This window comes from Anolis carolinensis, chromosome 4 (assembly GCF_035594765.1).
Source record: "Anolis carolinensis isolate JA03-04 chromosome 4, rAnoCar3.1.pri, whole genome shotgun sequence".
Taxonomy (NCBI): domain Eukaryota; kingdom Metazoa; phylum Chordata; class Lepidosauria; order Squamata; family Dactyloidae; genus Anolis; species Anolis carolinensis.
In genome coordinates, this window is record NC_085844.1 from 183,258,681 (window position 1) to 183,273,123 (window position 14,443).

At 38.1% G+C, this 14,443-nt stretch overlaps 1 protein-coding gene across 8 annotated transcripts in view; it reads right to left on the reverse strand.

Moving 5' to 3' along the window:
• Positions 1–3,039: 3,039 nt before the first annotated feature.
• mast2 (microtubule associated serine/threonine kinase 2) overlaps positions 3,040–14,443 on the reverse strand; it is a 199,709-nt gene continuing 188,305 nt past the window's right edge. For 7 of the 8 annotated variants that reach the window (XM_062978356.1, XM_062978350.1, XM_062978349.1 and 4 more), the window contains 3 exons: positions 10,653–10,789; positions 10,082–10,269; positions 3,040–8,411 (listed from right to left, as the gene is read on the reverse strand). In XM_062978356.1, coding sequence (XP_062834426.1) covers positions 6,340–8,411; positions 10,082–10,269; positions 10,653–10,789 — 2,397 coding nt within the window. In that variant the 3' untranslated portion in view covers positions 3,040–6,339. The remainder of the gene's footprint in view (positions 8,412–10,081; positions 10,270–10,652; positions 10,790–14,443) is intronic. The other variant, XM_062978355.1, reaches the window with a different exon arrangement.

The following is a 14,443-nucleotide window of genomic DNA, read 5'->3' on the forward strand; positions in this document are numbered from 1 at the left end:
GAGGTTTCAGTATTTGCTACTATTTTGCTACTACTCCTATACATAGAGCATCAGATCAAGGCTGCAGATAGATATTGAAAGAGGTGTACTAGCAGGCCTCCAAAACAGACATGGGGATCATGTAGCCCTCTGGAAGGTGGACTACAATTCCCACCAACACCAGCTAGCATAGCCAATAGTGAAGAATGCTGGGAGTCGCAGTCATGATACAAACCGTTCTCATATTAAAATGGTGATGAGAGCATTAATATGAGCACCTGTTTATTACAGAATGCAAACTATGAAATGCCAATAAAAAAAAGTTAAATTCCAGAATTATTATTTTCTGGTTCTGTTGTACCTGGATAGCTAGACAAATTTTGATAACTTGTGTGCCCCAATTTCACTTCATTTTTTTTACCTGAGATGTAATATATTTGTGGGTCTTTATAACATTTGGGACAGGAAGGGGAAAAGGGTGGTAAAGGGTTATGCTTCAGTTAAGGTGCTTTACCATTTCTAAGAGTTTTAAGATATGGTAGTTATTCTCTACCAATTTTAACACACTTTTCAAGTATCAGTAAAAAGCTTTTGACAGACATAAAACCATTCCCTGAATATACGTTGCTACAAATTCTATATGCATTACTATGGAAGGCTATGCTCTGACCATATATTAAGTCCTATGTGAATGTGCTTTCTAAGATTATTACTTTTCCACTAGTTTCTCCCAAGGGAAAATACCTATGGAAAAGTACTGAGAAATGTTGAAATTGACTTAAGAAACCTGCCTTGCAGCTATTGGCTGGCCCTTTAAAAATTGCTCTTAGATCACAGACGTTGCTCTCTCCCATCCTACCGATTTGTGTCAGGTCACCATTTCCCAAAAGGTACAAATTAAAACGAATGTTCAATAAGCATGTCAGATAATTGGAGTGCTTGTTTCTGCCCTTCCTTTTCTCCCCAGAAATCACACTTTTCCAGAAAGACAGTTCCTGAAATCAGATAGTAAATGCAGTCCCCTATAAGGGTGGTGTAGATTCATCTTCATTAACCTGGACACTGCCATCACTTCATTGTCAATAAGCAAACTAAAACTGTAGGCATCAATTTCCTTTACCCACTCACCCATTTCCATTATCTGTCCATCCCATGAGTTTTTATATTGGACAGATTGCACCATACACATCATAGTGTGTAATACTTGAAATATTTTTCCTATTCATAGCTTTGCATGTATTTCCCAAAGTACTGTGTCTAAACTAAATCGTTTCCTCTGAAGTTATTTCTGCGAAATAACCAAAAAAAGGAACCTTGTCCAGGTGTTATTCTCCATTCAATGGTGTGGAGGGAGCAGAGCTTGAATTAGCCAGAGAAGTGTCTGTTTCAAGTAGATGAACATGAGTGATGTGAAAGGGTCTGGAGAAATCGTTATTCTAGTGAAGTTGATTTATCTAGAGCAGTGGTTCCCAACCTTTGGTCCTCCAATTGTTTTGGAAATTAGCTCCCAGAAATCCCAGCTAGCTTACCAAATGGTAAGACTTGTTGGAGCTGAAGGCCAAAACACCTGGAGGACCAAAGGTTGGAAACCACTGATTGAGAGCTAAAATAATCTGGTTGGCTTAGTTGGGTACTGTGCATCATGACTTGAATGGCAACAAAATTGGGTTGATTCATACATTTCCTTTCTGATTTGAGCCCTGGAACGCTCAAGGCTTGAAATTAGGTGAATCGGAGGAACACAGGTGTAAACTCAAATCCCACCTATTCTAAAATCTCCCAATTAGGGAGAGAGTGTTTCTCTTGGAGAAGGTGGGATAAATATATTGGTTAGGGTTGTAGTACAACTTGGAAGTGGAACCAAAACTCTCCCGTGCATCCTAAGGCCTGGGACATGCTTACCATGAAAAACATCGTACGCAAGAGAATACTGTTTCCATGGTAATTCCAACATGCACAGGAGAGCCTTCCTGAGGCCCATTCATTTGTAGTTTGATGAGGCACTAGAGTGCTCAGGCTGAGAACTCTGAAAGCCCCTCCCTAAATTGGAATGAAGTGGAATGAGTGTTATAACTGTATAGCACAAATGGATTCCATACTCTGGCGTTTCTTTAAAAAATATGCACCCACACAAAGCCATTCTTGCCTTATCAGTTTTATCCAATAACCCTCTTCACAGTATTTCTTTCTGTTACCAACTGTGTGAAAGGTTGAGCTCAACAGGCGTACCTGTTAAAGACGTTTCCAGTGCAGGGGCAACTGGGAGCAGTATGTTATGGTCTTGCTCTCTGTTTTAATTCTATATTTGTTTACGTAATTTATATCCCTCTTTTCTCCCTGTATGGGACCCAAGGCAGGTCACAGTGCAAGTTAAAAACCAAGGATAGTGAAAACATTGCATAGCACATGTTTAAAAAAACACTCATATTATTATTTAAAAGTTAAAAAGGCAGTTAAAATTATAAAGACAAACACCAACACCCCACCTCTCAAATTAAAAGATTTTCTGCAATGACCAATAAAGAGCTACTGCCTTAAATAAAAAAAGAGAGCGGGGAAGGGAGCAACAGAGCTTCCTCTGAAAAAATTTCAGGGCCAAGGGCATCTACTAGAAGGCAATGGTAGTGATGTTGGTAGGATCAAGAGAAAGCCTACACTATTGTGAAGTATAAAAACAATTGTTATAAAATAAAATTATAATGGTTGATTCTAGTTTATCAGTAACCAGCAGCACATGGCTATCTTCCAAAATTGGTAATATGTGCCAGAAAATACAAAAGCAGACATATGTTGAACTATAGTTTCTGTGGAACATATAGAACACATTGTGGTGACTACTGACCAAGTGTAACATTATGAAAGTAGTAGAAAAAATAGCACCCAATCTGAGATATCAACAAGATGATGATCTGTTGGCAACAGATGATAAATGATCCCACTGCCCCAAGGTCCATTAAGCTTGTCTCAAGACAAGTCAGCTTGCCTGAAACCATACGATTGTTGCAACATTTCACAAAAAACATCAGAAGAAGCAGAGGGGAGTCAAGAGCTAGACACAGGTTTATGTAAAAAATGAAGTGTATTTCAGAAGAGTATTTGAACATCAACATGCAGGTACAACAAGAATAAAAATTATTGCACCTCTCTTTATGTGGCAATTGTTCAAGTTTCTAAAAACATTTATATCCCACATTGTCTTCTGCTAGCCAGGTGCTGAGCGGCACCAGTTTGAAATTGGAACACAGTGTGAAAGCTGTGCTCACAGTCTTTGAAGTAACAAAAATCAAAACACAATTGTAAACACGCACACACACAGCTGTAAAATCACCTACTAGAAATACGGCACCATTCTTCATGTCCAGTAAAGATAAAACTGGAAAGAGACTTCACCCCTCCCCAGAGGAAAACAAACAAACAAACAAACAAACAAATCAAAATGTCACACCTTAATTCAGTGCTAATGTAGAAAAAAAACAAAAACAACTGCAGGTCATTCCCCTTTTCCTGCTCAATGCTGAGTATCTTTTTTACAGCATAATGAGCACAGTAACATTTTGGACATGTTTCTCTCAGGACGGACTTTTAGCAATGCTAAAATCTAATATTTACACTAAACATCAGTTTGATGGTCTTAGATGCACCATTCAATGGTGTGTAGTATTGCCGAGGAATGCATCACCTGGATACTTAGAAGTTTAAAAGGCCGAATTAAGAAAATAAATGAAATCTAGATACATAAACTGAAACATAAAAAATGGAAAAGCAATACGGTAAAGATGGATACATGTGTGTTTTACCTAAACAGAACACAGTGGTGATGTCTGAACTAACTTTATGTATGAACTGAATGCCTTAACTGGACTATAAATAGTCACAATTACAACTGTTTCCCCTCAAAATGTTAACAATATGAGTTCAGGAGGCCCGTTACACACCACCTTATGTTAGGCTTAATGGTTCCAAGTACTTTTAATATCTTAAATTCTTCCCTCTGTAACATTATGATTGTCAGAACTCTTGTATTTAAATGTCAATGTGTAAATCCCATTTATTAACATAAGGTTTGGATGGAACTATTTCCAGCCATGTATTTTTCTCAAGTAAGCCAACAGTTAAATGAATCTAGCAAGTGGTAAGGGATGGACACTCCTGGAGACTTTAATGATGACAGAGTTTTCCTGTTAGGTAAACATATCAAAAAGATAACATCTATGTAGCATATCTATAATACATACATGAGGTGTCGCAATATGGTTTATTTGGCTAAACTAGATAAACACTTCCTTTGGCTATCTATGTGTGTATAGATGCTACAAGGTATATTTGAAGCCACACCATTTATCCACAGGGCTCAAATCCATACTGTGTACATCATGACATCTAATATTTTTACATTACTTTAAATCAGCATGTACTTTCAGTGGCTATCAACTGATATGAAAAACAATTCCCTTTTTCTAAATGAGTCAATGTATCCACATCTGACTGACTTTACCTGGAGTTCAATGCAGCAAAGTGAGAGAAAAGGCGGTTCAAACACAGACCTAGATGCCAACACATATGGCATCTACTCTTCTATGCTGGTGGGCAGAACTAAGGAGATTAGTGTACTTTATCTGTGAGAATTATTAATCTTGAAAGTTTGAGAACCTAATTTGAGAAAACCAATGTATCTGCTTTTACAGCTTTACAGCACGCACAAAAAGCATTACACACACACACGCGCGCATTACACACACGCACGCGCGCATACACATACATACATACACACACACACACGCAAGCAAACACAGTGGTTAATGTAAAAAATAATCCCAAATCAAATGAGTTGGTCCAAAACTGAAACCAAAGAATTCAGAGTTAGGCAGTGGGGGGAAATCAAGAAGTTCAAGAAATAAACAAAAGGCCATTGAAATGTGATGACAATAAAGTTAAGATCATCTTCCCAGTCAAAAAGTAGCCTTTCTAAGGTGAAACTGCACAGCAGAAGGCTTTATATCAGAAACATGGCCGAGTAATGAAGTTGTATTGTAATTAACTGTAGCATATGCCCTAGGGAGCTATTAGTTGCCATGTGATCACCTCTTGTTTACAGAAAACTGTGGGCAATGCAAATGATTGCTTTCTCTGCCCACACACATTTAGCAGCTATAAGTTAAATTCGTAAGAATTATGACATTTGCGCAAGTAGTTGTCTTGCCTATACACTGTAATTAGATTCAATAAGGAATAGATCTGAAATGCTTCATCTACTGCTTAGTCGTGTATATGTATACTTATCTGTCTATATATCAGTGCAGTATAACTGGTCTAGGCAGCTTTGTTTGAGTTTCCAAAAGGTTAAATAGGTAATAGCATTTTAGAGAGAGAAAAATCAGATGCACAGAGAAATCTAAATTATAACAAATGTATAATTAATTTGTGATTGAAGGGCCAGTTAATTGTATGCTTACAATTGGAAAAGTAACACAGTGGGCTGTCTTAGTCCGTTCCTGACAGATCTGTAAAAATAATTCCTTCCAATGAAATCAAATCAGAGCTCTTTGTCAACTGTTACTTGCTTCTACTAGTATGCTCTCCCACAAGATGGGCGGGGATAGTTTCAGATGCTCAGAAACATCTGTGGTGCAATTTGGGATGCTACTTCACTAAGAACTAACCAATACAGCCTGTACCTGTTTTAGGTACTTGCCCCCTGAGCAAAGTGCTGCTGGTAAGGCCACAAGCATTAAAATTCTAAATAAAAGTTGAAGATGGGGCATCATGCTTCTTTTAAAGCAATTTTTTTAAAAATCACGCACAAACTGAAACTTTAATATTCCACTTAACATATTTTTTTAAAAGGGATATTTCCCCAATTACACAAGATGACATACAAGGCTTTCTTCAAAAGTCTATGATATGTGAGAAAAGAAAGTGTGCAGAGACAGAAAATATTTCAAGATAATATTGCCAAAGGTATTATGGCAGGCCTTTACCAATGTAAAGAAGTGACCAAAATTTGGCTCACAATGACTAAAATTTGGAACTGATGGTCAAAATGTAGCTTCCTCAAGTGAGCCTTGTTTTGTAAATGTATGTTCTCAAAAAGCTCAAAGTGAAGACTATGCACAGGGCACTCCAGAACGAGGGCATTTTTAAATGGGAAGGGGGAGGAGACATTTGCAACTCAGTCTGTAATTTTTCTTTAAAGATACCTTGTTACGAGGCATCAAATGGCAAATACTGTGTACAAAAATAGAATTGCAAGAATGAAAAAGGCAAGAGTGTGAAAACACAAACTTACAAAAAATAGATGTACAGGTTTTCTGATTTATAACTGTGTTCTATTAATGCTGTCTTTTTTCTGAATGCAGAATGCTATGTTTTCTTTGCAACATCACCTTCTGATAGGAGGTCTTTTGTCTGTGACTGATTTCCAGTCTCTCTGGTTTCTCCTGACATCAGAGTTTTCTCCCTTTTAGGACTCAGGCGGCCATCTGGTCCAGAAGAAACCCCCATGTTCGGCTCCACAATGCCATCTCCCTGATCTTCAGGTGGACGTATCTGACTCTTTGCCGCCAAAATTTCAGGTACATTAGAATTGCCAGGAATTGTCTCTTCTTCTGTTCCTTCCGAGTAGCCTGACTTCCAAGAAATTCTTATGCTTTCTGACTTGGGGTGAGAACTACATACCCCAATGAGATCCCCAATGCTGAATGTTTTGGCTGTTTCTAGGTTTGATCTTTCTCTCGGTGCCTCCTCCATTCCTTGTTCGGACACACTCTTTTTCATACAAAACAGTTCCTCCTGAGGGATCTCCCCTCTTGTTTTTTCTAGTACTTTTGAGCCAGATATATTGGGATTTTTGGGATCCAGCATACTTTTAGCATTGGTTTCTAAATGAGCTGGCCAAGGGGCTTCTCCACTTTCAACCGTGCAAGCTGAACCATCTGTAGAACAACTTAGGTTTTTATCCCTTGTTTGGTATTTGTGTTTTGAAGTTGCTACTCTAGAAGATATCTCTTCTAGTTCTTCAGCATCAGACGATCTTTGTGCAGACATTCTGTCACTGTTTGCCCAGTTCCACATACTGACATTTTCCTGGATATATTGGTGCCCCTGTTTCTGAGGTGCATCTTTGCAGTCTTTTTGGCTTAGTGGTGGAAGAGAGCTTGTACTACTTGTGCAAGTAGAAGAAAGTGCTAACGAAGGCATAGATTTGTGGGATAACATGTGTGTGGATTCCTCAGAAGCAGATTTCTTCACTTTATCTTTGTCATGTGCCAGCCTCAAGCAGTCACCTTGACCAACCTGCAAGGATCTCAGTGGCAGGCACTTCACCTGCTCTGGGCAATCTATGTTTTCTTGGATAGCCACAGGTTTTTTAAGATCTTTAGCATCTTTGATATTACTAATTATATTGCCTTCTACAGACACCAATGCTATTTCAATTTCTGATGCTAACTTAATTGTTTCACAGTTACCAGATTTTTCTATCAGTGAAGTTCTCACAGCTATCTTAGATTGTGACTTCTCTATATCAGGCAGTGGTATTCCTGTAATATCCTTTGGTTGCTCTTGGTTTGCCCTGTTCTGCAAATTACTAGGTTTTGGTTCCTCGGGAAGGAAAGCATCTTCTTCCATACTATCTTTGCTTTCCAACTTGGAAGAAAGCTTCATGTCCTCAGTGAAAGAATCAGAAATGTGATGGTCTCTACTGAAAGGTGGCCTGTCCAGTCTTTTCCCATCTTGACTATCTTCTGACCCTTCATCGGTTTCATCTTCAGAAGAATCTACTTCTGTGATGGCCTCTTGCTTCTGCAAAGATTCTCTCCTGTCCACCCGATCTTGCCGGATGGCCCCTAGTTTTCTGGAAGAAGGTTTTTGGAGTGTCCCCTTTTCTGCAAGCCCAACTTTCCCTCCGGTTGCTTCATTTATTGATTCTTGCCAACTCTGGAGACCTGGATCTCTTTGGAGCATTTCCTTCTTGAAATCGGAGTGAGAAATGTCCAAACTATGCTTACGTGAAGAGGGCAGCTTCTTTTCTGAGGAGGACAGTGAGGAGGTTAGTTTTTCAGCTGACTGCACTCTCTTCAACAGGGGAGATCTTGGTGGTTCGGCACTCTTGGGCCTTGACATTTGTCGGACGAGGGGTGGGGAGGAGTGCAATTTTACAGGGAAAGACTGCATGATGCTTGAACTGCCAACTGAATGCCCAGGTAAAGGAGAAGGGGAACGCTGAGGCGATGTGGACTGTGGAGTTGGTGAGGGAGTATGTGCTAGCGGTGAGAGTGGAATGTTCCCTGCAGATTTACGTCTTGGTGATCGATATTGTCGTTGAAGTTTTGGTGCTAATCCATGCAAAGAGCTGGGCCGGATATGTCCTGAACTAGCTGGAGAGTTGGGAACACTGGAACTAGGTGAGCTGCTCTGAGAAGAGTTTCCACCCACTGTAAACATAAAAAAAGAGAACATTGTATTATCGTCACCACCACCATCATCATCATAATCAAATTTATTTCTACCCGACCTTTCTCCCCATGAGGGCTTAAGGCAGTTTACAATAACATGACACAATCCAATAAATTGAAAACATGGCAAATACAAAAATCAGAAACAATTAAATGTTTGTCAGTGAAAAAAGTTAAAGTACTTAGTTAAGAAACTGTAAGTTAAGAAATACTCAAATAAGATACAATAAAAATACTTATACAATTAAAATTACATTTAAAACTAAATAACCTCACCAACCCTGACCTCTCCTTCCCAGATATAGCCCACCCTATCTCATCCTCTTCCAAATGCCTGATGGCAAAAAAAATTGGAAAGGCATTAGGAAATGCTGTAACATTTACATCACATGTGTGATTAATGGCCTATGGAAATCTTGCACTGGCAGGAAGGAATTAATATTGTGGTTGAAGTCTACTGCATCAGAAAGTGTTAGATGCCAGTTAACTTCAATCTGTCCCACCCAGCTGCACTGCTGTCCAATTTTTACATATTTGCCTGGATTTATCCTGCCAGGGCTCAGTTATGGGTACTTTTAAAAGACCAGGCAAGTTACTTCTATGAAAAAATACTAGTAGAAACAATGTTCTGAATCTTGTTTTAGGGGCCAATTTGTTTGCTCAGGCTGGACATGTTATGGCTGGACATGTCAACTTTATTTTCAATTGCTTCTAGTTTTCTGCTTAATAATTAATTAATTAATCATTCATTCGATTGATTTATTTAAATTTTAAAACTAATATCCTGCCACAGAAAGGTTTTTGGGTACGATAATTGCCTTTGTTGTTTTAATGATACAGTGGGGGGGGGGGGGGAAAGTATTTAGTCAGATACCAATTGTACAAGTTCTCCCACTTAAAAAGATGAGAGAGGCCTGCAATTGACATCATAGGTAGACCTCAACTATGAGAGACAACATGAGAAAACACATTCAGAAAATCACATTGTCTGATTTTTCATGAATTTATTTGCAAATTATGGTGTAAATATACACCAGTCACTGTTTCTAAAATATTCTGGAAGTATGCTTCCCTTCTGAAGTTGTTAAATATCTCACTTTATTCATTTGCCTGATCCCAACCATCTAATTCAGGCCTGTACAACCTCTGGCCCTCCAGGTGCTTGAGAATCCAATTCCCAGAAGCCCTAACCAGCTTGTCCAATTTCCAGGAATTCTAGGAGCTGAAGTCCAAAACACCCAGAGAACCATAGGTTGCGCAGGCCTGATCGAATTTCATCCTGTCCCCAATCCTGTCCAAATATTTCTTACCTGTGAGGTTTTACTCATCTCTATACTATATATAATTTCTGTTACTGGCTTCCCATACACTTGAGGTAACTTGACTTGTAGCACTTGGAATCTTTCACTACTTTTAGTGCATTCCGAATTCAGTATGACGACGACGATGACGACGACGACGACGACGACTACTACTACTACTACTACTAATAATAATAATAATAAACTTTATTCATATCCCACCCTATCTCCCTGTGGGGACTATCCCAACAATTCGCAACATAAGTCTACTTTGTCCTCACCATCTGAGAAAGCATCCTGAGACCACAAACCCAAAGGTTTAAAACCTGTCAATGTCTCTATTTCTACCTGAATGTGTGGAATCGGGAGTAGATCGGTAGCTCTGAGTTGGTGAACGAGGGGAGAGGTTGTGGGTTGGTGAACCAGGAACACTTTCTCCAGATGACAGAGAACGGTTAAGAGAAGATAAACTTCTGCTGGTGTGAAGCAAAGATGCCTGCTTGGTGATTTTTCTAAACAAAGAGCTCTTCTTCTTACTGGAAAAAGTGAAGAATGATCATTTGTAAAAACAACAAGATCAGATGCAAACTAGAGAGACTCTATCTGCAATAAGACCCTCTATTTGTGGATGCGGCACAGGCCCAGCAATTTCTTTAGTACCTACATTGGTGCTGAGTGGTTTCTATGCCATTCCGGAAGATTTTGAAGGGATGCAAACCAAAGTGGAATCTGAGAGACTGTATTCCATAAACAGTAACTTTGCTCATTAAACTCTGGATTCAACCCACAGTTTACTAAAATTTCTAGCTGATTTATTCTGCATAATAATTATGTCATAAAAACAATATGTGCTGACAGAGATTTATTTTCACCAATTACTGTGACACAATTTCTTTTTCCACAGAAAAACCTCACTCACCTTTCTTGTCCATCTTTTGTTTTACTTTTCTTGTTTCTCCTTGCCATCTTTGATTTGTAGCTGGCTTTCCGAGCTGGCCCCACTTTGATTGACGTATTCTCAAAAGGTGTAGTAGATATAGATACTTTATTCCCACTCTGCCAGGAAGAAAAACACACATTTTAATATTTTTTATTCATCCCTTCTGAGTAGCTGCATGTTGAACCAAAGAAAATACCAGTCCATCAGTGGCTGTCTTAAATTCCCCTGATTAATTCTTTTCTCCCCTTCCAATATTTATTTTGTCTTTAGAAAATTGTGCTGGAGGCACATCTTCAATTTCTCATCTCACTGATTAAACAACGATTTTTCTAGTTGACTGACAGATTCAGAGAGCTCTAATTTTGTGATTCTTCATTTTTCCAACATAAGCTTTCTAAGCAGCAGGCAGTCAAGTAAATTAGAACACGTCCACCACCAGCAGCTTCATGCTAGAAATTCTGTCAAGCAGCTGTCCAAGTCTCACATTGCTACTTTCTTTATATTTCAAATTCTTCTGCTAAAGAGCTGCCATCAAATATAAACCAATTTTGTGTAAGAACTGGATATGTTTATTCAGATTACTTCCTAAACAATCTTGCAGGCAATTGGTTCCAAAAGTATTTATACCAATGCTTTTCCCATGCATGTTATGTTTTTGGCAAATAACTTGCTATCAGGAACACAACATAGTCACAACTGTGCCATTAGTTAGTTGTAATTTTATCACAATTTAATAGATTCCCATAGCACTTGTGCTATTCTAATCCAAAAAGTAATCCAGGTTGTATTCACCTGGCCACTTGGACAAAGCATGTCTGCAGCAAAACATTATTTCAGTAGTAGGAAAATGCAATATCCCTGAATCAGAAATGTGTTTTTGAAGGGAAACATCTGAAACTCCCATATAAAACAATCAATAACTGCACATTTATAATGAGCTAGAAACATTCAATATGGGAAATTCTTAAGATCAATCATGACAAACCCTTTTTGAAATACTGCTGGCAATATGGAAAAACAATAGTAAAAGATGGTACTGTTTGCAGTGGTGAAATCAGAAGAACATTCAAATAATATTTTTCTCAAGGTGACAATGTTTTCTGGCATAATATATCATGTTTTGGATTACCGGAAACAAACAACATAAGAGTATTTTCTGCTTGTGTTGTTGAAGGTTTTCATGGCCGGAATCACAGGGTTGTTGTGAGTTTTTCGGGCTGTATGGCCATGTTCCAAAAGCATTCTCTCCTGATATTTCACCTGCATCTGTGGCTGGCATCTTCAGAAGGTCATCTGTAGCTGGAGTCTTCAGAACCAGTGAATATGTCAGCCACACATGCAGGCGAAACATTATTATTATTATTATTGATGATGATGATGATGATAATAATAATAATGATAATAATAATAATAATAATAATAATAATAATAATAATAACAACAACAATAATAATAATAATAATAAACTTTATACCCCACCACCATTTCCCTGAAGGGACTCAGGGCGGCTCACAAAAGCACTCTAGGTTGCCACACATAAAATAGAAATACATAAGCATAAAAACAGTACAACATAAATTTAACCAAATACAAAATGAGCAGACAACGTCATCAAATGATAAATTTTTAAATTTAAAAACGCAGTAATACCTGCAGATAAACTGGGCATCTTCAATTAACGAACCACAGAGCCAGACATTCTCTCCTAATATTAGGAGAGAATGCTGCTGGAACATGGCCATACAGCCCGAAAAACTAACAACCACCTCGCAGCCTTTTGTAAAGTGCTTTAACAGGTCAAAGTCTGCTCTGAATTGAGCCCAGAAACAGTCTGAAAGCAGGACAGCTGACAAAGCACCACCCAGAATGACAGAATCAAAACTGCTAGACTCAGTTAGCAATTTAGCAGTTCTACTGTGAACTCCAGTTTCCAAACTTCCTTCAAAGGCAGCCTCCCTACACACAATACATTAATTACACCAGTCTGTCTGGAGATTACCAGAATATGGGTACCTCTGGTAAGGTTATTTCTGTACAGCTGGAACCACAGCCAATTGTCTGTCTTGGTAACAAATGCCCTGTGCAACTTTGAATGAGGAAAATAGATTTTGCAGCAACTTCCTTTCTTTTCTTTTTTTAAAATAGAATTTTATTTTTAAATTGTGCAACACCCATAATCCACATTACAAACATATACACATAAATAAACCCGCCACCCACAATACAATTACCCCTCAACCCACCCCCTGTGCGACCCACCACCTTGACTCTCAACACTGACGTACACAGAGTTTATGCATAATTTTTTTTAACCCCCTGTGCTTCTGGATCAATAAATTCCCATTGTTTTTATTTCTTAAATTCCCCCATAGATATGCTAAGGCCAATTTACAATTTCTTTCAAAAAATGTCATGACTTTCATGTTTCAGATTGTTAGAAATCTTGGCCATCTGTGCATAATCCCACAATTTATCCTTCCAATTTTCAATATTTAATGTTTGTTTTTCACCTTTCCAGTCACTGGCAATCGTTATGTGTGCAGCCACAAAACTGTCCAAGCAGATTTCTCTTTCCGGCTGCACTAATTCATCACTGAATAGCCCTAATAGGCACATCCCTGGATTTCTTTTTACTTTGTTGTGGATCATTTTATTCATTTCTTTTATGATATTTTTCCAGTAGACCTGCACCAGTTCACAAGACCACCATACGTGAAAAAAGGTCCCTTTCTGTATTTTACACCTCCAACAGCATCCTGATTGTAATTTGTCTATTTTGGCTAGGAGAGCTGGGGTTGTGTAACATCTGTAAAACATTTTATATAAATTGTCTCTTATTGAACCCGCCACTATAAATTTGAAACCTTTTTTCCACAGGTTCTCCCAGTTATCAAAGTCTGTGTTTCTCCCTAGATCTTTTGCCCATGAAATCATGGAGGTTTTTACCCAATTGTCTTCCAGGTTGTAACCTAGAATATGTTTATAAAGTCTGGCTATTAAACCTTTTTTTTCCTTTGTGTAGTATAGTTTCCAATTCTGATTTTTTTTGAGGCAAACCCTTCTTTCCGTGCTTTTTAAATCTTTCATATAATTGGTGATAATGAAACCAATCTTTGATACCCAGTTCATCTTTTTCCCTCAATGCCCATTGGCCTTCATACCATAGGTATGCATGCTACCCAAATCTTAGTCCTAAATCAACTAAATTAAGTGAATTTGTGTTCTTGAATTGTATCCAATCTTTGAGCCAGCTCATGCAGGTGGCTTCATAGTAAGTTTTTAGGTCTGGTAAATTTAGTTCCCCCTCTCCTTGATGCCAATTAGATTCTTGTAAGCAATCTTGGCTTTTTTCCCCTGACCAAGTGAATTTCATAATGTCCTTTTTCCATATGTTGATAGGTATATTCTGAAAAAGAATGAAGGTTTTTGGGAGTATAATCATCTTAATTATTGCTACTCTGCCCAGCCAAGTTAATGGTAACTTCTGCCAATTATTCAGGTTTTCTTTGATCTCTGACCATGTTTTTCCATAATTATCTTGAAATAAGTTAATGTTTTTGCTTGAGATCATAATTCCCAGATACTTTATCTTTGGGACAACCTTAGAATTGGCAGCCTCTTCTAATTTCCTAATCGTTTTAGTGTCTGTATTTTTTGTAACACATTTGGATTTGTCTTTATTTTAAATTCTGATACCTCTCCGTACAGTTTAATTACTTCTAATAATTTTGAAACATTCTGTGCTGGGTTAGATAAAATACATACCATAT